General features: G+C 52.8%; 2 protein-coding genes across 3 annotated transcripts in view; one reads left to right on the forward strand and one right to left on the reverse strand.

The window, feature by feature from the left end:
• Positions 1–21,605, forward strand: part of LOC105485299 (RAB20, member RAS oncogene family) — a 66,130-nt gene that overhangs the window by 35,408 nt on the left and 9,117 nt on the right. Inside the window, exons 2-5 of one of the 2 annotated variants that reach the window (XR_003018842.2) lie at positions 3,804–3,948; positions 11,547–11,673; positions 14,290–14,405; positions 14,937–15,096. Coding sequence is in view for 1 of the 2 variants with exons in the window: in XM_011747594.2 (XP_011745896.1) it covers positions 439–971 (533 nt within the window). In the remaining variant the exon portion in view is untranslated. Of the gene's footprint in view, positions 1–438; positions 1,565–3,803; positions 3,949–11,546; positions 11,674–14,289; positions 14,406–14,936; positions 15,097–21,605 lie in introns of those variants that run through there. The other variant, XM_011747594.2, reaches the window with a different exon arrangement.
• The window catches only part of LOC105485298 (collagen type IV alpha 2 chain), a 198,859-nt gene continuing 189,728 nt past the window's right edge, over positions 12,475–21,605 (reverse strand). The window contains exons 45-48 of the mRNA XM_071081045.1: positions 21,390–21,506; positions 19,211–19,402; positions 17,610–17,896; positions 12,475–13,569 (exon numbers count right to left, since the gene is read on the reverse strand). Of these exons, the coding sequence (XP_070937146.1) occupies positions 13,312–13,569; positions 17,610–17,896; positions 19,211–19,402; positions 21,390–21,506 (854 nt within the window). The 3' untranslated portion in view covers positions 12,475–13,311. The remainder of the gene's footprint in view (positions 13,570–17,609; positions 17,897–19,210; positions 19,403–21,389; positions 21,507–21,605) is intronic.

Consider the following 21,605-nt stretch of genomic DNA (forward strand, 5'->3'; position numbering starts at 1 on the left):
CACACTTAGCTTCCAGAGCCTGCGTTCCTGAGTCAGTTTCTATCTCAGCAAGGGCTTTGGCCGTCGCTGCCTTTTTCTGGATATCGGTTCTTGATTCCTTCCATCTCCAGCCACGGCTGGGGCCATAGCTCCATTGGAGTTGGTGCTTGAAGGCAGGGAGGGCTGTGTGAATGCCTGAGGCCTGTTCTTCCTGAACATTCTTAGATTCGATTTCCCATCTACTCTGGGCACCCAACAGCTTGTTTTCTCGAGGGGCTTCCTGCTCTGGGGATGGTGCCCATGGGTGGCACGTTCTCCATCAACTATGTTTAAGCGTTTCATCCTGTATGTATTACCCTAAAAATAAACATCCCTGTGGGACGCTCCCTTGCAGTGTGGCTGGTGGCTGTGTTCTGAGATGAGAGATAACCAGTCTTTCTGTCCCTCTTCTCCCACCAGGGCGGGAGCAGTTCCATGGTCTGGGCTCCATGTACTGCCGGGGGGCAGCTGCCATCATCCTCACCTATGATGTGAATCACCCGCAGAGCCTGGTGGAGCTGGAGGACCGGTTCCTGGGCCTGACAGACACGGCCAGCAAAGACTGCCTCTTCGCCATCGTGGGGAACAAAGTGGACCTCACTGAGGAGGGGGCCTTGGCGGGCCAGGAGAAGGAAAAGTGCAGTCCAGATACGGATGCCGGGGACTGTGTCTCCCCCAGGGTGCCTAAGCAGGTGCAGCTGGAGGACGCCGTGGCCCTTTATAAAAAGATCCTCAAGTACAAGATGCTGGATGAGCAGGACGTGCCGGCCGCTGAGCAGATGTGCTTTGAGACCAGCGCCAAGACCGGCTACAATGTGGACCTCCTGTTTGAGACCCTGTTTGACCTGGTGGTGCCAATGATCTTACAGCAGAGAGCCGAGAGGCCGTCACACACAGTGGATATATCTAGTCAGAAGCCGCCCAAGAGGACCAGATCTGGGTGTTGTGCCTGACTTTCGAGGGCCTCCTGGACTCAGACTGTGCATGTGGGAAGGGGTCTGACCAGGCAAGCTGTGATCTGAAAGGAGCAAGGAACACCAAGGAATTATTTTTCCAGAGTGACACACGCAGCAGAATGTTGGAGTGGAAACGATGGCTGGCTGTGAAGAGGAGGGCAATGTGCGTGGTCTCCTCGGTCTCTGTCAGAGGGGTGGGGAGGTGGGGAAACAGGAATCTTCTGCAAAGCCCAATCTGCAGAGTCGAGAGCCCTGGCACTCTCTGCCTCACTGCCCGGCACTGGTCCTTTGCAGCCAGCCTGCGACGGCCCCTCACCCTTGCACAGGCAGAAAACTGCGTCTGCACCTGCACCTCTGACCCTTTCGGCACCCTGGGTTGTTACCACGTCCTGCAGCTTCGACATTTCTTGTTCCCAAGCGTTTCTTTTCACTGTGAGTTGTCTTTGGTCCTCCCACTTGGTACTTGTATCTTGATGCTTGATAATCCTGACTCTAGACATGCTCATTTGTACAAAATCAGGAATAACTGTTTTTATACTGATTGCAGCAATGTGGGTTTCATGTATTATTAAAGATGATTTTGGGAAACACTTGAGTATTGAGACTGAACTGACTTCATTTGCACCCCCAGTCCCAGGGACTCTTTGTGGGGTAGGGTGGGGGGCGCTGGGGAGACGGCTGCGAACTTGAGATACGTCTCTCTTTCTGCGGAAGCTGTGTGAAATCCTTACCAATTGCAGAATATTTAGATTGGCCCATCTGCCTAGTTTTCTTGATGACTTGAATTCCAATAATAGTAGCAAAGCTAAAAGCTCTGGTTCTGCTGAAGTGTGGGGCACCCGAGCACCCAGGTCTCTGAATCAGAAACCCCCCTCGGGTCTGCTGCTGCTGGCCATGGGGTGGCTACTTTATTGGAAGATGCCAGACAGAGACGCCGGGAGACAGTAGATTTGTTTTCCCAGAAATGTGACTGAACGAAAGCAGGCCGGGGTCGGGGCTATGTGTTGGGAGGCAACATGGGGTGGATGGCGCTGGGCAGCGGGTTTCATGAGTGCTGTTTTTCTTTCTTCCATCCTTCCCTTCCCTCCCTTCCCTCCCTTCCCTCCCCTCCCTCCCCTCCCTCCCTTCCTCCCTTCCTCCCTCCCTTCCTTCCTTCCTTCCCTCTCTCTCTTGCTTTCTTTTCTTCTTTTTTTTTGTGATAGGGTCTTGCTCTGTCACCAGGCTGGAGTGCCATGGCGTGATCTTTCACTGCGGCCTGTACCTCCGGGGTTCAAGCAATTCTCCCACCTCAGCCTCCCAAGTAGCTGGGATTACAGGCATGCGCCTCCATGTCCCAGTAAATTTTTTTTTTTTTTTTTGTAGAGATGGGGTTTTGCCATGTTGCCCAGGCTGGTCTCAAATCCTTGAACTCAAGCGATCCTCCCGACTCAGCCTCCCAACATGCTGGGATTACAGGGGTGCTTTGTTTTCTGGGGAGCTGTTCCTAATTTGCTGAAGGCCTGTGCTCTCCGGTTTCTGGGCTGCTGCAGGCCTAACTTCTCTGCTCCTGTGGAGTGAGTGCTTTTCAGGCAAGGAAGGGAGCTTGGACCCCAGGAGGAAGCACTGAGGCAACCCCTGCGATTGCAGGTCCTCAGCCCCGCTGAGATGCGGTTTCAGATTTAAAACTTCAGTTTCGCAATAGCAGCCCATTGAGAAGTGAACACAGGTCAGCCTGACTCATGACTTTTTATTGACTTGGCTGAATATACCACTTAGGGACAGAAGTTATATTCATTTTCTATAAAGTGCATCTTTACTAGTGACACATCTAGGAAATATGCTAACCAAAGAGACTTTGGAATTTTTTTTTTTTTTTTTTTTTTGAGGCAGAGTCTCACTCTGTTGCCCAGGCTGGAGTACAGTGGCACAATCTCAGCTCACTGCAGCCTCAAACTCCTCCTGAACACAAGTGATCCACCCACCTCAGTCTGAGTAGCTGGGACTACAGGGCTGTGTCACTACACCTGGCTAATTTTTTATTTTTATTTTTTGTAGAGATGAGGTCTTGCTGTGTTTCCCAGGCTGGTCTGGAACTCCCGGGCTCACGCAATCCTCTTGCCTCGGCCTCCCAAAATGCTGGGATCATAAGCATGAGCTCTGGCCAGGCCAGAGTCTTTCTCTGAAGGCTGTGGAGGGAGAGAAAGTATCATACGGCATTGTCTTTGCAGTTGGTGCTTGAAGGCAGGGAGGGCTGTATGAATGCCTGAGGCCTGTTCTTTCTGAACATTCTTGGATTCGATTTCCCATCTGCTCTGGGCACCCGACAGCTTGTTTCCTCGAGGGGCTGTGTGCTCCGGGTACGGTGCCCACGGGTGGCACATTCTCCATCAACTCTGTTTAAGCATTTCATCCTGTACGTGTTGTCCTAAAAATAAGCATCCCTGTGGGCTCCTTTTAAACGAGTTCCTCTGAGCAGTTGGTGCTGCAGTCTCTCCTATGCTAGAACTTCCAGCTGCCCTTACAAGTGCTTTTGTAAGGGCATGAGGGGTTCATTCATTCGGCACATCTCACTGAGCAGTCACTCTCTCCTCAGCCCTTCCTGGAGCTGAGCGATTGGGACAGTTTCAATGACGGTGTGCCACAGGTACCCTGTGTCCTAGGCTGCATTCCAAGTGGACTTCGGATGCTAGCCTGGCTCATGTGGCCCGTTTCCTTCCAGAAACCACGTCAGTTCTTGGAAGGCTTGAAATCTCTCAGTTGGGCAACTCAGCCGTTGGAGATGGCGCAGATTTCCCCACTGGGTGTGGGTTTGAGCGCGTGACCTCGAGCATCCGTCTTTCCTTTGTGCAGAGCAGCCACTCCAGGGAGGAGAAGAGCAAATGACGGTCCGGGGTTAATGGCGGCGTGTGGTCTCGGAGCTCCCTTCTGCACATTTCCAGCTGTCTGTGTCCCCGTGCAGATGAGAACCCTTTCCTCAATGACACCTCATATTCAGGTATTTCCTGGTGCCCTTGAAGCTTCGTCCCTGGCGGTGGTGTCAGGGAGTCTTGGGGTTGGGTATGTGGTAATCTAGGTGCTGTCAGTCAGAATGTCCCCTTCCCCAGGCTCCCAGGCCTGGTTTCTTAAAGAGTATGATGTTGCGGTTTCTGGACCCAACTTCCTGGTTTAAACAGCCCCTGCTGTGCCAGGAAAACAACCTCACATGAATGTTCCCAGCACACAGATCCCCCCAGCACATGGGTGCCCCCCAGTACATGGGCTCCCCCCAGCACACAGATCCCCCCAGAACACGGGTGCCCCCCAGTACATGGGCTCCCCCCAGCACATGGATCCCCCCAGCACATGGGTCCCTCTAGCACATGGATCCCCCAGCACGCGGGTGCCCCCCAGTACATGGGCTCCCCCCAGCACATGGATCCCCCCAGTACATGGGCTCCCCACAGCACATGGGTCCCTCAGCACACGGGTGCCCCCCAGTACATGGGCTCCCCCCAGCACATGGGTCCCCCAGCACACGGGTGCCCCCCAGTACATGGGCTCCCCCCAGCACATGGATCCCCCCAGTACATGGGCTCCCCCCAGCACATGGGTCCCCCAGTACATGGGCTCCCCCCAGCACATGGATCCCCCCAGTACATGGGCTCCCCACAGCACATGGGTCCCTCAGCACACGGGTGCCCCCCAGTACATGGGCTCCCCACAGCACATGGATCCCCCCAGCATATGGGCTCCCCCCAGCACATGGGTCCCTCTAGCACACGAATCCCCCCAGCACACCGGTGCCCCCCAGTACACGGCCCCCCCAGCACACAGATCCCCCCAGCACCGGGTTCCTCTAGCACATAGATTCCCCCAGTACACGGATTCCCCCAGCACACAGGTCCCCCCAGCACACGGGTCCCTCTAGCACACGGGTCCCCCTAGCACACGGATCCCCCTAGCACACGGCTCTCCCCAGCACACGGTTCTCCCCAGCACACGGGTCCTCCCAGCACACGGGTCCCTCTAGCACATGGATCCCCCCAGTACACGGATCCCCCCAGCACACGGATCCCCCCAGTACATGGATCCCCCCAGCATATAGGTCCTCCGAGCACATGGGTCCTCCCAGCACACAGTTCCCCCCAGCACACGGGTCCCTCCAGTACATGGGTCCCCCCAGCACACAGTTCCCCCCAGCACACGGGTCCCTCCAGTACATGGGTCCCCCCAGCACACAGTTCCCCCCAGCACACGGGTCCCTCCAGTACATGGGTCCCCCCAGCACACAGTTCCCCCCAGCACACGGGTCCCTCCAGTACATGGGTCCCTCCCAGCACTCGGATCCCCATAGCACACGGGTGCTCCCAGCACATGGATCTCTCCAGCAGAGGCGAGCTGCTGCTCAAGGCCCATGAGACAGACCCCATGAGACACGGAGATGGTACTTGTCTTCCAGAGAGAAGGGGCAATGGCTGTGGGCTGGGCCTTCACTCCGTGCTCCTAGGAGACTCTAACCAGGCTGAGTCCCTACTGAGCAATGACCACAAACCTCTGAAGGAGGAAGAAGAGTGGGACCCGGACCCAGAGACCCTGGTGGAAGTGCAGTAGGGTGGCCTCCGGGTGTTTGGAGGATTTCAAAGGCACAGATCCTCCCAGACCTGGTTGGTGGAGTCCGGCTCGTATCTTCCTTTCTGTGGCCAGGCAGGGTGGCCTGTGCCCCTCGTCCTCTTACGTGCCCTTATTAGGAGCACAGCCTCTTCTCCACAGTGTGCAGTGGTCTTCCATCCTCCCACTTCGCAGAGCTGGATCTTTCGAGCCTTACTGTTGAAACAGGACAGAGGGGCTGGGTGCGGTGGGGTGGATACACAGCTGAGACCCTCCTCACACAGTGGAGAGACCCTGCATGCACAGTGGAGAGACCCTGCACTCACAGCCGAAACCCTGCACACACGCACAGCCGAGACACTGCACACACAGCCGAGACCCTGCACACACAGCCGAGACCCTGCACACACAGCCGAGACACTGCACACACAGCCGAGACCCTGCACACACAGCCGAGACACTGCACACACAGCCGAGACACTGCACACACAGCCGAGACCCTGCACACACAGTGGAGAGACCCTGCTCACACAGCTGAGACCCTGCACTCACAGCCGAGACCCTGCACTTACAGCCGAGACCCTGCACTCACAGCTGAGACCCTGCACTCACAGCCGAGACCCTGCACACATAGCCGAGACCCTGCACTCACAGCCGAGACCCTGCACACACGCATAGCCGAGACACTGCACTCACAGCCGAGACCCTGCACACACAGTGGAGAGACCCTGCTCACACAGCCGAGACCCTGCAGTCACAGCCGAGACCCTGCACACATAGCCGAGACCCTGCACTCACAGCCGAGACCCTGCACACACACAATACCGCCTGCACTCAGCCTCCTCTGTACCTGCTCTGGAAGCTCTTTGGCCCAGTCCTCCCTTGTGGTCCAGGCTGCTTCCTTCAGGGAGAGCAGATGCCTTCAGAGCAAGCATCCTTGCGTGGTTATGAAGCTCTGTGTCCCTCCCCTTCCCTTTGTGTTTGCCTTGAACCCACTGGCCCAGCCCTCAGGGATCAGATCTGGAGGGCACCTTGTTTGAGGATGTGCGGACCCAAGGCCAGAGAAAGTGTGTCCTGGGCCAGGGTGTCAGTGGCCGGAGTGAGACACGCCCAGGCCTTGGCTCCAGCCCCCCACACTTCCTCACCAGGCCCTCCCAGCTCAGTCTACAATGGCTGTTTTCCTGGGATGTCAAAATATGTGGAAGGTCCTGCCTGGGGCATGGTGCCTTGGGAGTATGAGCCTCAGACTTTCAATGCCATGTTCCGGTTGCTGCTCTGTCTTTCCTCCCCTAAAGGTGGGCTTGGTTGATCGGGCTGCAAATGGTGGATACCCACGGGTCCAGGACAAGCCTCAGCCCTACCTTTTTTTTTTTTTTTTTTAATCCCCCATCCAGATTTTCCCACAGGGAGAAGGCATTGGGGCCTGGAACGCTGTCTCCTGGGAGCTGGTCTCAGTTAAGTGAGCAGACTTGGCTTGTGCCTGCTCTCGGTCTGAAGGTGGCAGGCCTGGGACTGGTCACTGTCATCCCCAGTAGCACCTTCAAACCCTCTCCCTCAGCCTCACTGCATGGCAGCCTCGTTCACCAACCCCTGTGTGGCGGGCGGCTCCCATGGCCGGGGGCAAGCTCTCCCTGCTTCGAGGGAGGTGTGAGAGCCCCCTGGACAGAGTCCTCATAATCCGAATGCAAGAATTCCTTTCCCGGGAATCCTGCAGATAAAATGGATTATTTTTGTGAGTGTACAGTTAAGAATAAGCCAGTTTAAGGCAAAGGATTGGGTCCCACCTGGAGGAGAGGCGGGGTCCTGTCCCATGCAGGATGAAACGGCCTCTGTAGGAATGGCTCCAGCTTTAGGGCTAGTTTATGTCGTCACGGGACCCACATCTTCTAAGCGGGCTCCACCCCATCCATCTGCCCTTTGTTCTTGTACTTTGGCCATGAATGGGAGGAGAAGAAGGTCCCTGAGTCACCCCTGCATGTGGCAAGATCCCCTCAAGTGTGAATCTGCAGGTGGGGTGGGGGAAGGGGGCTCCTGGGCGTATTTTAAACTCGGGAAGACAGCAGTCCCCTCCTGCCCCATCTCATGTGGCTTTGCAGCTGCAGCCTCCCATCTCTAAGTGTGTGTTCCTGGCCTCTGAGAAGAACTTAGTTAATTAAAATGGGCTTGTACAGTGAAATTGTGAAATACCCCTCGGGTGCAGGGACTCTGGCAGTATGCGGAAATGACCCCCACTTTGAGGCTTCTGAACCGCGCAGGTCATGTTGTGTGAAGTGCCTCGGGTGCCTGGCACATGGTTGATGCTCAATGGTCGCTGTTTTTAGGAAGTCAGCCCGGTGTAGAGGTTTGGCTTGAATGCCCCCTGAGTACATGTGTTGTGTTATCTTGTGCAAGTTGATTTGCCATCTTTGGGGAAAATCTCTTTATGAAATGGGGAATATCGTTCCTACTTCACAGAGGAGTGTGAGGCAGGAAGAGCAGCCGGGAGACCCTTTGCAGAGGGGCTGGACCACAGGAGGAAGATGACTGTCCTCTTCCACCCCCAACCCCAGCGGAGAGATGTCACCGTGAAGCCGCCACTAGAGAAAAATGGCCAGAAAGCAATGATTTTCCCTTTTTCAGTAATGGCAGAGAGAAAGCCAGCTTCGCTTTAAAGCACACTGCCTTGGGGCTGGGCGGGGTGGCTCATGCCTGTAATCCTAGCACTTTGGGAGGGGATCACTTGAGGTCAGGAGTTCAAGACCAGCCTGGCCAGCATGATGAAATCCCGTCTTTGTTAAAAAATACAACAAAATTTAGCTGGGTGCGGTGGTGCACACCTCTCCCAGCTGCTCGGGAGGCTGAGGCAGGAGAATGGCTTGAACCCAGGAGGTGGAGGCTGCAGTGAGCCAAGGTCCTGCCATTGCACTCCAGCCTGGGCAACAGAGCCAGACTCCGTCTCAAAAAAAAGGGCACATTGTCTTTGTGACATTTCGTTTTTCATCTCCCTTGGTTTTGGCAGAATTGTGAGACGTGCCTGACGGGGAGGTGTAGGAGCAGGAAAAGTGCTTGTTTTCTGGGGAGGGTGTACACGTGCCACACGCGCCACTGCACAGCTGCACACACACGTGCATCAACATCGGAGCCGTAGCTGCCCCACACAGCTGGGCACAGGCCGTGCAGGAGATACGCCACCCATGAGCCGCTCTTCCTCGGACACCGTCCAGCCTTGAGGACCTCGCTGGGCGCTGGGAACAGCAGGTCATCCTTAGAGAGGAAGGCTGAGGACTCAGAATGGACTTATGGATATTGATTTTATACTTTGGGTTGTTATCTAACACTTTACTTTCTTGTTCAGACGGCTTCGTCTTGGGTCTTAGGGAGCTCTTTCAGATGGCTCCCGTGTCACTTCCACATATCTCCATTTGGGGTTTTATTTGAGCACTTCCTTACTTTCTGGCACTACAAGATGTTCCAGTCTCATCGTCTGTATTTCCTGCCCCAGTCTCAGAATCAGCCATCTCCCCGAGGAGCCTCGGGTCCTTTTATTGGAGAAGAGTGTTAGAAACCCAGATCTGGGGCCAGGTGTGCTCACTGCTCCTGGGGGCTGCTTCTCTCAGGCCCTCCCAGCTGACAGAGCAAAGAAATACATGCGTGTGTACTAACCCCTATATATACACACACCTACCCCTATATGTACACATACCTACCCCTATATGTACACACACCTACCCCTATATATACACACACCTACCCCTATATGTACACACACCTACCCCTATATGTACACACACCTACCCCTATATGTACACATACCTACAGATATTTCTTTATGCGACTATAGGTGTCTATAATAGGCTGAACCTGAGTTCTTCTGATATCTCTGACTCTAATCATTGTGTCATTTTCCCACTTTGCTGTAAATTCTCCTCCAATAAGAAACATGGCTCCCACCGACCATCCACTTAATTAATGGTTCAGTTTTTTTTTTGTTGATGTTGTTTTTTTTTTTTGGAGACAGAGTCTTTCTCTGTCGTGGGATTACAGGTGTGAGCCACCGTGCCCAACCAATGGTTCAGTTTTAGCATGAATGCAGTGTCAGCACTGTTCACCAGTACTCCTGCAAGAAACAACTTTATCCACTAGAGTACAATGCTGTGTGCAGTTCTCTTTGCCTTTGGTCTTAGAGACGCCACTCATTTCCAAATTACTTATATTATTAACAGCACCTTTCCCCTACTGGCTTCAGTGAGCTCCTGAAACTTCTGCAGGGTTTTCTTTTTAAATAAGTGGATGGCCCTTTTCCAGGAAGGCGGCCTCAAGGAAAAGCCACCTCCAGGTGTAACCAGAAACACTGAGCATTTCTCAGCGGGGAGGGGGAGGACAGCCTGACATTTTATTGTCTGAGCTGAACTTACGCTGTATGAATACAAACAGCTCCTAGATATTTGCAGCGTGGTGGCTTCCTGAGTCTGCAGAGTGAGGTTCTTGCTGCACCACGTGTGGGAGGTGAGGATGCTGTTCCCTCGTTGCCTTCAAGACATCTGCTTGGGTTTGGTCTGTCACTTTAAGATCCTCCTGGTGGCTCGTGTTACCCTTCCCTCCCATGTCTAGCATGCCGTGGAATTTACTTTCCAAATCATTCTACTCCCTTCCCTGTACTGTGCATTTGAAATCATAGTGCTCAACCTCAACACATTTAGAACTCCCAAGTTGCAGCGATTCTCTACCTCCTTCCTCTTAGGTCCTGGACAGGTACGAGTGCATACATGCCTGCAGCTTAGGCACGTTCACGTGTAGTGACTGATCTGATTCTCCTGACGTCACTCTGATGCACAGGTACTTCGATGCATTTTACCGGAGGCCCGGCTCACTGAAGCAACCCATCCAGGCCATCCTTGCCAACTTGCTTTTCTTGGGTGGATTAAAGGCTGATGTGCTCTCCAGGGGCTTGTGAATCTTCTGGGTACCCCTACCCAGTCAGGATGACTGCAGATGCATTTCTATGCACATTCCAGCAGCATCTCTGCCAGGGGTGCTGAAAGTCACTGTCTAAAGCAGCTGGGAGGCAGAAGTGATCCTGACTTTGGGGCACCCACTCTCTGGAAAATGTGGCACATCATTAGTTGATGGTTCAAGCACGCTCAGCTCTCAGGGGGCAGTTATTCCTGGCACCAAGAAACTAGCCTGGAAAAATCTGTCTTATGCAACATGCAGGGTCCATGAAGGGCAGAGCTCTGATTTTCAAGGTGTGGGATAGCCAATGGTTCGATTCCAGATGAGGCATCTCCACTCGCTATACTTCAGCGGGATCGTGGGGTCCTTGGCACAGATGTCGGGGTTATGAATTGTGATTGATTTATATTTTATAATCCACATTTTGGAAACCAATTGTGTTGAGGATCTTCGTCTTCTCATGTATTTTAGGTCTAAGGTGAAACATTTCTTTGATGTTTAACACTGGGTACTGACGCTGAAGTGTGACCACCACACAAGGTATCCAGCCTACCCCAGTCGAGCAGGGGTCTTCAGGACCGCAGCATACTTTGTGGTTGCCTCCTTGGCAGTGGGGGTGGAGTCTAGAATGACTTGCTGCTTCCCAGCTTCTAGAGTTGCTGTGGTTGCAAGCTCTGGTCTCTTGATCTCCGTCTCACACGCTCTGGGCCCACCGTTTTGCTGCAGCTATTGCCGTGGTGACCGGCCACGTGCAGGTGTGGCCTGACACACCGTGTCTCAGCTCTGCCTGGTTCTCTACCACCTCTACCTGGCATCTGGCAGGAGCCCGCTCAGCCGTGGTGGTGTGTGGCGCACCCAGGAGTGTGAGGGAATTAACACCCTCAGGCAACCCCCGACCAGTCAAGACCACAGCTGATGGAGAACACTTCCCTTTCCAAGCCATGCCTGGACCATCTGAGGCTCCTTCCTTGGTGGATCCCAAGCAGGATCAAGCCTAAACCATCCACATTGGTAACCCCCTTAGTCTCACATCCTTGAGTTGGCTTTTCTTATTCTTGGTTTCTCCCCCTCCAGGTCCCACTCAGGCTTCCTGAAATCACCTTCCCACATAGCCCTGCTCTGTAGAGGTCCTGGCCTCAGCCAGCTTCTGGGGGAACATGAGCTACGGCAGCTGTTTATCTGTTTCAAATAACATTATAAGGTAGGATACTTATTTCATAATGTGAACATTTTTCTTAGGAAAACTTCAATTTGAACTTGCATTTCAGAGAGTCAAACTCTGTGAGCTGAATCTCGGAGACTGTTTCTTTGAAATACTGAGCTTTGACTTGGGAAGTTATGTGGGAACTTTTTTTTGTAGACATGGGGTCTCACTATATTGTCCAGGCTAGTTTCAAACTCCTATGGCTCAAGTGATCCTCCCACCTCAGCCTCCCAAAGTACTGGGATTACAGATGTGGGGCACTGCACCCAGCCTATGTTGGAACGAATTGAATGACTTTGGAAATACATTTGTGAAGTGCCCTTTCTCCAAATTCCCACAAGTGCTGGTTGGGGTGTTTTTCTCTCTTTTTTTTTTTTTGAGATGGAATTTCACTTTTGTTGCCCAGGCTGGAGTACAGTGGCACAATCTCAGCTCACTGCAACCTCTGCCTCCCGGGTTCAAGTGATTCTCCTGCCTCAGTCTCCCGAATAGCTGCGATTATGGGCGCCGGCAAATTTTTACATTTTTAGTAGAGATGGGGTTTCACCATGTTAGCCAGGCTGGTCTCGAACTCCTGACCTCAGGTGATCCACCTGCCTCGGCCTCCCAAAATGTTGGGATTACAGGTGTGAGCTATAAACATAAACACATTCCCTGAGAATTGGCTGCAATACCACGAATGGGTTCAACTCTACTGAGATGGATAAAAACAGCAGCATGGGTAGAGGCAGTGCCTTGCATTCATCAAACATTTTGCTCTGTGAACACGATAAGATTAAGGCAGTCAGCAACGTGGGGTTTAAAAATATTCAAAACTAGTTTTATTTTGTAGTCGTTACACAGGAGGGGGTAGTCAGAAGAGCACAGCTCACCCCCAGCAGTGGAGGGTTAGATCTCAGGGACAACGTGGGGCAGTGGGGACAGCACCTCCGACCCTATGGGGTGTACCTTCAAGTAGCAGGGCTGACAATGACGCCTAGAAAGGTCTCCACTTCCGCCTGAGTTTGGCCAAACCCAATGGTCTATAGGGATGTGGCAAAAGAATGACCGACCGCTATGTGATTATCAGTGTTTTTTACAATAAAGAGCACAGTTTTGCCTTGAAGATAATTCACATCAACGGTATTTGGGAGAACATAGAGCTGGCATAACATTGGTGTAGAAAGCAGGGCCAGGCCCACCCACAGGGCCCTCATGTGGGGACGGGTGCCTGAGCCCCTGAGCCCCTCGAGCCCCTGGCCACGGCTGGCTGCCTGTGTGCTGTTGTCTCGTCTATCCCACCCCGAGAAGTGAGTTGAACAATGTGAGTTGTCTGTGGCATTTGAAAGTGCAGTGGTTACATGGGTGTGTGCGAAGTGGTTAGCTGTGCCTCCAGGCGGTACATCTAGCAGGGGTAACGGGGGCCAGGGTTGCTCCTGGCTTTCTATGGGCAGGGCTTGCCCTGCAGGGGTCCCGAGTGCTTGCACCCGCTCGATGACAGTGGCTGGCAGGTCTAAGTGCTGCTGCTGGATGCAAATTCCTTTGGTAGACTTTTTTTTTTTTTTTTAAGAAAAAATAAAACCAATTTTTGGGTTGGCACCTGAGGTAATAAGTTAAGAATAAGCACCAAAATGGCCCTTCCTGGCACGCGCTGGCTCACAGGTTCTTCATGCACACCTGGCAGCGGCTGATGTGTGTGCGGATGAGGCCGGCCTTGAGCGTGTCAGCGGAGGGCGAGCCCTGGAAGCTCTGCTCGGGAATGGTGGTCAGCCAGAAGCTGTACTTATTGGCGTAGTAGTGGCAGGTGCCGCGGCCTCCATTGCACTCGATGAATGGCGTGGCGCGGAAGTCCTCCAGACAGCTGCCCGGTGACACCAGTGACTGGCCGCCGCCTTCGTCTCCCGCCGCCGTGTGCTGCACAGAGAGGGGCAGGACAGGGTTAGGAATCACAGGCTGCAGGTGGTACGGGCTCAGGGCATAGCCCTCTTCTGTGCGTGTGTTTTTACTGAACAGCAAACCATGACCATCCGTCGGTATCAATACGGACATGCGGCATCCTCACGGATGCACCTTCAGCAAGAGGGGGTTGGTGAAATACACCCGGGCCCCTGCAGGAGGCGGCCCCAGGCACGAGGATGTGCTGCGGAGGCAGGTGCGTGGACACTAATTCGCAGCCAGGCTGGCCGTTCAGTAGGAACTAGAGCAGGGACAGCAGGTATGAGCCGCAGATGCAACTGACGACATTTCAGTAACAAAACAAACCATCTATCTAATCAACCATTCAGATAAAAATACCTGGCAGAAGAGAGAACACAATGTTTACTCTTTTTAAAAGAAAAAAATAAAACGTAGGCTAGCATCTGAGGCTAATAAGTTAAAAATAATCACCCAACCAGGCCTCCCAGCCCCTTCTCTGAAAATGCTGATGATCAGGGAGGAAAGAGAAGTGGTTTTAGTTATTTTTTAAAAAATCTGTACTTGCTGATTTTTCACAATAAATATGTATTACTTGTGTAATTAAATAATTTTTTTTTCAATCAGAGGTGGTTAAATAGTTAGTTGATCCTGAGGCTGGCTGGGAGGTGGGTGAGGTCTTCAAGGGAGCCATATATATATATTTTTTTTCATTTTAAGGTTCTACTTTCTGTTGTGTCAACATGTTTAGCCTTTCTGGAACTGCATGGCAGGCCTCCTGGGCCCCAGAGTTGGTGTATAAGTGCCATTTGGCTTGGCCGAGCAGGCTTTGAGGGGTAAGTGGGCTTCGGAATCTGTTTACTCAGAATAGAAATATCTCAGTTTGGCCGGGCGCGGTGGCTCAAGCCTGTAATCCCAGCACTTTGGGAGGCCGAGACGGGCGGATCACGAGGTCAGGAGTTCGAGACCATCCTGGCTAACACGGTGAAACCCCGTCTCTACTAAAAAATACAAAAAACTAGCCGGGTGAGGTGGTGGGCGCCTGTAGTCCCGGCTACTCCGGAGGCTGAGGCAGGAGAATGGCGTAAAAACCCGGGAGGCGGAGCTTGCAGTGAGCTGAGATCCGGCCACTGCACTCCACCCTGGGCGACATAGCGAGACTCCGTCTCAAAAAAAAAAAAAAAAAATCTCAGTTCAGTTTGCGGGAAAAAGGGGCTGTACTATGATGTATTTGGGCAGGGGCCCTAGTTTAAGCTTTCCTTTAAACACACAGAAACCAAAAATCCTTTAAAAAGTGTTCTGCTCACAGAAGGCAGAAGCCTGTCCAGCCCTGAGCTGCCTGCTCTTTCTTGTCTGCTAATGAGCAGGTAATAAGAAGTGGAGACGTCCTCCCGGGCACCTCTGGCTTCACTGCGGTCTGAAGGAGCTGAGGCCTGCTAGGAGCTGCCCAAAGCAGACACGTGGGACTCCCAGAATGAGCTCAGAAGGGAGCGCAATGTGTGAAGTCTTAGAGGCTGGCATAGCCAGGTAAGAGCTGAGTTTGCTGCACACACACACACAAGCATACACGCACACATGCACACACATGGTGTACACTCATGCACACACAAATGCATGCGTGCACACCCATGCATGTACACACACACTCAGTACATGCTTGTGTACACACCCCTGTGCACACACGTGCATAAGTGCACACAGTGCAGGCACACGCACTCTTTCCAATGGGCTCCTCTCAGTGGGCAAGCCTCTGGCTTTGGTACTCACAGCAGCTCATATATCTTAAGAGAACTGCCTGGATGAGAGGCTGACCTGGAGAAGGGGCTGTGAGGGCTCCAGATTGTAGCCAGAATTGAAAAAAGAGGAACTAAAATAACGGCCAGCTAGATACTGTAGCTTCCACCAGACCAGCTTTGAGAGAGGCCACCGAGGGGAGGGGAGGAAAATGACTTTTGCTGCTCCAGTCTGCATCCGGGGCTCTGCCCTCGTCCTCCCTCCCACGTGGTGCTCGCTTGTAGGGAATGCAGAAAATGCATCCTCTGGGGCCACCTATCCTCATGGACAAAAGAAGGGTGAGCCGGGTGCTAGCCTCGGCACTGTTCTCGCCTTCTGTGCATCCGCTGGGGACAGTGGGGCAGTTGCTCTCAGCCGAGCTGTCCTCTCCTCTCCAAAGTCAGCTCTCATTATGCTGAGATGCCAGCAGCCCTAGCGGCACCATAAGCTTGTCACCACACGGAAGGGATCAAAGAGTATTTAAAGCACAGACGAGGCACACAGCTGTCTTGGTTTAGGTCCTGTCTCCTAGACAGCAGTCAGGACACATCTGGAGGGGGCACATCTCCAGTACACAGATGTGTCTGCTCACTTATGTGTCCATCGTCAGGGCCAGTGGGGACTTTCTGTTGTTCTCAGAAGTCAAGGTACTTCTGGCCCATCTGTTCTGACCCCTGCATCTGTCAGCAGGGTGACAGGAGCCATCTCAACCCATGCCTTTTGGGGCTGTCAAGTTCCAGGCTTGCTGAGGCTGTCAGCCATTTATTTGAGCAGAGAGTTATGTGTGCAGAGGATAATGCCTGCTTATCTCGTGACAGTAACTTGAAACCTGATTGCTAATGGAACAGGGGATGCCTGACCTTTTTGGATACTGTGTAATCATGCCCTTCACAAGCGAGAGGCTCATTTATTTTGAATTTAACAATGGAAGTTAAAAAATAGGAGCAATCAAAGCTTACTTCCTCCATGACATAGGAGCACCCCGAAGGTCACTGTGAAACAAAAGAAGGTTGCTCCAAAGTCACCTTCCATGATATGCTTCTGGAAAGGCAAAATGTGTGCCTGTCCCAGCCCAGGATTTAGTATCCTGTTGCTCCAACTTATCATAGCAACAATACCTGTTAAAATGCCAATACTGTTTGTCTTTTCCTTCCTTTCCTAGAATCTGGATTTTTTTTTCCTGTTGTTTTGAAAGATTAGCAATCATTATGTAATTTATATTTTATGTTGTGTATATATATAATTTGTGAAATATTTAACATGCTGGGCATCTGATCCATGTAGTTGGAGTTATGACAGTTATAATCCCTATAAATAAACTCAATGGAAGACCCACTGTGCTCAGCAAGACTCTCTTTTCTCCCTACAATAGTATACAGATGGTCCCCGATTTACCATGGTTAGACTTCAATGAGTTTTGACTTTTCGACGGTGCCAAAGCAATATGTATTCAATTCACTATTGGATTTCTGGTGGGGCTACATCCAGATAAACCCATCATAAATTGAGAATGCACTTTCAACTTAACGATATCTTCATCTTACAATGAATTTGCCTGGACGGGACCCTACTCCAAGTTGAGGAGCCTCTGCTTTAAGACGTAATATTGCAAAAGACACTACGGTGCTGTGGTCTCTTCCCTGGAGATTAAGCTAAACCTGATCTGGCCAAAGCTGAGGGTTCTCTATTTCATACCCAAAGGCAAACTGGCAGGGTGGGCGGCACCTTCCCAGGTCCTGGTTGTGCACCTTCTCCTGGATTTCAAAGTACACAGGCTCTCTGTTTTATACCCAAAGGTATTCCAGAATTTTCCTCATGAATGTATATCCATTTTAAGCCAGACAGTTAATAGGTATTTCTTGAAGGTATTTAAGGTTCCAGATAGATTCTAAATAAGATCAGGATTCTGGAGAAAAGTCTTCCATATATTTAGACTTCTGGTAAACCCAAAGCAGCTGTACCTTTGGTGTTGGTGTTATACTAGTAAGACGGATGACAGGCAAATTCGTCCTGGTTACACTCCTTACGAAGGCCTGGTGGCAAATTAATGAGCCCTTTCTGGGTGGGGGAAGCCCTGTGCCCAGCATGTGGTTCAGCTAGCAAAGTGTAAGCTGTATTCCAGCTCTCTCTCTCCCCCTGGGCCAAGTGCCCTCGTGCAGTGCACACCCTGAACTGCCCTGTCCGATTACTCTTACAAAGGCAGGGGTTCTTGCCGTGTCCCCAGCCAGGGTGTGGCTGGGGAGGGGAACTGGGTAAATGCCACGTACCATGAGGAAGGAATATCCGATCCACAAGCTCCGCCACCCAGCTGGGCAGTGTGGAATGGAGACATCCTGACTGTGGACGGCGATGGCGACGGCTGGGGCCTCACACACCGAGCAGCGGCTGATGTAGGGCTTGATCTCATCCTCGGCCACAGGCATCATGGGCAGCGGAGCCGTGGTAGACAGCCAGTAGGACTTGTCGTTCCGGCTGGCATAGTAGCAGACATCACCAGGGTTGCAGTACAGGAAGGGCATGGTGCTGAACCGCGCCAGGCAGGAGCCCGCCAGCCCTGCGGAAGGAGGGGTCATGAGATCAGTGTTGTGTGGCTAGAAGACGCACCTGCCAGCCCCGGCCAGGCCCAGGAGGCTCCGTGTCACAGACTTGTCCCAGGACACCTGGTGGAGTTCAGCCACCTACTGGAGGGCCAGGCTAAGGCTTCCCAATTTCTTTCTTTTTCTCTTTCTGATCAAACAGACTACACTGGCATTTCAGAGCAGCTCTGTTCTTCTACAAGTTCTCACACATACTGGGCCAAGTTGGATCAGCAGGGAGTGCTGTCTTCATGGAATAGCATTTTGGGTGAGCCTTACCTTAGTGGGGTCTTAACAGCACTGGCCCCAAGAAAACTCTGATGGCCTCCAAGGGGTTGCTCTTTGACCCCAAGGAGCCACCCCAGAAGGAGCCCTGGCCCCTCTCCCTTCCATGTAGCCTTACTGCTTCTAGAGACGAAGACAGCCTTTATCTCCTGGCCACAGTGAATGATTCCCTCTTCACAGGGACTACGGAAAAGCTCAGACCCAGAAGTGTAGCCACCTTTAGCAAACATGCCTGGGCTAGGCCTGCCTCCTTGGCCCTGTTCCCAGATCTATTCTAGGCCCTTATCCTCGGCGGCCTTTGCCTCACTGTTCTTTAGAAACTCATTGTGGAAGTGGGGCGCACAGGCAGGAATGTGCTGGCGCCATGAGCCAGCTCCATGCTTTCCGGGGGCAGAACGCCTGGTGTAACCTGCACTGAGGAGGCAGAACGCAGCCAGTGTCCCGGAGACCCTTCCCGTCACCCCCTCAAAGAGGACCTCAGACTAAGCCACCTTCACTTGTAATTTGTGTGTGTTGCGTTTTCTGTATTCAAAGTCACATTAATGCCTTTTAAAGGCTTCCTTGAATAAGAGCGTGCACACGTGTCCATGGGTCCGTTTTCCTGGGATCCTGTATGGGAGAGTCTTATATGAACCCCAGCACCTTATGGCCCCTGCCTGACTCCAAGTCTACAGAACTTGGGTCAAAAAGCAAGAAGGAGGTGAAGTAATTGGTGGTCTCCACTGGAGAGGGGTCAAGGGTCAGACGGGTCACATGGGAGCCTGCGGAAGTCGATACCAAGTTAAAAGGCAGGTCCCTGGGTTAAGGTCCTGAGGTTTAAGGGCTTTGTAAGGCTTCTGCTTCAAAGGCCTTTTTACTCTTTCTGCACTTCCAGGAATGTGGGTGGACCCTTCATCAGGGGAACTTATCAGCCGTGAAGGGTTTGGGAGTCTCGCTGTGGACCTTTGACCTTAGCCACTTCCAGGCCAGCCCTGAGCAGATCATGGGGGCCAGGTGGGGGAACCTACCCAGGTCCTGGTTGTGTGCCTTCTCCTGGCCCTCAAAGTACAGCAGGCTGTACCCACTCCAGAGCTTGTTCATGCCCACCGGGCACATGGGCTCCTGGTCCGTCTGGCTGTGCTTCACCAGGAGGTAGCCGATGCTGACGCTGCGGCCTGGCATACCCGGCAGGCCCGGGCTCCCTGGACGGCCTGGTGCACCTACAGCCCGAGAAAGAGAGAGAGAGCAGCCCCCTTTACAGCCGCCCCACAGAAACCTGGGGACCCAGCGGTGCAGGGCAGTTTCCAGGTGCGCCTAGCACCGTTGCTTTCCTTCCCCAGATGTTGGCGCTGTCTGTTGAGATCAGGAGACTGTTGGGAAGGATTTCATCTACACTTTGTGCTTAGCAGCATGAATTGATGGCAATGAGGGCACTGGGCACAGAGGACTGGTCCTTTCTATAAAGGACCAGAGGAGTATCGCAGGCCAGCCCCCACCCCCAGCAGTGGCCTCCCTCCGCTGGACACTTCCAGGAGACGTGGCTCATTGCAGGCCACACTGATCGCGCACTTGACCACATCCTGGGTTAGAATGTTCTTTCTCTGCGCAGCTGAGATCCGCCTCCTATAACTCCTACCAGGGAGCACATGGGGTAGCTCATCTGCCTCTGGCAAAGCAGCTCTGTGAACGTTTCTCAGCTGTCCCTGGTGAACGTTTCTCCCACTGTCCCCTCCCCTTCCAGGGGACACCCATGGTCATGGCCCTTTCTCCCAGGACACTTCCCTTCCGCCGTCCCTAGCTTGTCTCCTGCCCTGGGCGGGCTCCGATTTGCTGGCATTTGTTTTCAGGTGCACACCACACTACCCATAATTTGCCGGCTGTGGATCTGACCCCGGGGCAGGGGACTGCTATTGCCTTTGACTCGGACACCTATAATGCTCCCTATGTTTAATTTTCTTTTTTTTGAGATGGAGTCTCACTCTGTCACCCAGGCCAGAGTACAGTGGCACAGGATGGTCTCGATCTGACCTCATGATCCGCCCACCTCGGCCTCCCAAAGTGCTGAGATTACAGGTGTGAGTCACCGCGCCCGGCCCCTATGTTTAATTTTTTTTTTTTTTTTTTTTGAGACGGAGTCTCGCTCTGTCGCCCAGGCTGGAGTGCAGTGGCGCAATCTCAGCTCGCTGCAAACTCCGCCTCCCAGGTTCAGGCCATTCTACTGCCTCAGCCTCCCAAGTAGCTGGGACTACAGGCGCCCGCCACCATGCCCGGCTAATTTTTTGTATTTTTAGCAGAGACGGGGTTTCACTGTGTAAGCCAGGATGATCTCGATCTCCTGACCTCGTGATCCACCTGCCTCGGCCTCCCAAAGTGCTGGGATTACAGGCATGAGCCACCGCGCCTGGCCTTAATTTTAATTTTAATGCTGAGACCATTGGCTCAAACTGAGCTCAGGTTAAGAGAAATTTTGAGAATTTTTTTTTTTTTGCATGAATAGCTGTTATTTCTGGCCTATTTCATTCTGCATATGTACAAATAATTAAAAAAAAAATAAGACGACCGGGCACAGTGGCTTACACCTGTAATCCCAGCACTTTGTGAGGCTGAGGCGGGTGGATCACTCGAGGTCAGGAGTTCAAGACCAGCCTGGTCAACATGGTGAAACCCCGTCTCAACTACAAAAACAAAAAAGTTAGCTGGGTGTGGTGGCACATGCCTGTAGTCCCAACTACTTGGGAGGCTAAGACAGGAGAATTGCTTGAACCTGGGAGGCAGAGGCTGCAGTGAGCTGAGATCATGCCACTGCACTCCAGCCTGGGTGAGGCAGAGTGAGACTCTGTCTCAAAAAAAAAAAACAAAAAAAAAAAGTAAGACAGGGCTTTGCAATGTGGCTCTAGTAAATTTTAATAGTTGGTTTTTGGCTACTTGTCTAATCCCGATCCTTGATGTCTACTGATCCCTGCCGCCCACTCCGCAGCACTGCAGGTGTCCCAGGAAAAGGAGGGAGGCTATCCCGGGACTCGGTGCCAGGTGTTCTGCTGCGCACAGGAGGGAAGCAGCATGCTCAGACTGGGAGCAGGAGGGTGGGGCAGCGCCTCATTTCTGGCTTTTCTGGGCTCTCACGTGTCCCTTTCCTGCAGACCACAGTCTGTGAGTCAGACCCATAGCACTAGGACCTGGGAAGGTCCTTCCCCACTGGTCACTCACCTTCTTGGCCAATCGGCCCCTGGTGGCCTACGGGTCCTTCATCTCCCCGGAACCCGGGAACAGCAGACACGCCACCTCTTCCTTGGGGCCCGGCTTTCCCTGGAGCCCCACGGAAACCTGCAAGCCACCAAAGAAGTGTGAATGTGGCTGGAAACTGTGACCACGCCTGGCACAGCTGGCGATCAGCAAAGAGAACACAAGAGGACGTAATGCCAG

This window comes from Macaca nemestrina, chromosome 16 (genome assembly GCF_043159975.1).
Source record: "Macaca nemestrina isolate mMacNem1 chromosome 16, mMacNem.hap1, whole genome shotgun sequence".
NCBI lineage: Eukaryota > Metazoa > Chordata > Mammalia > Primates > Cercopithecidae > Macaca > Macaca nemestrina.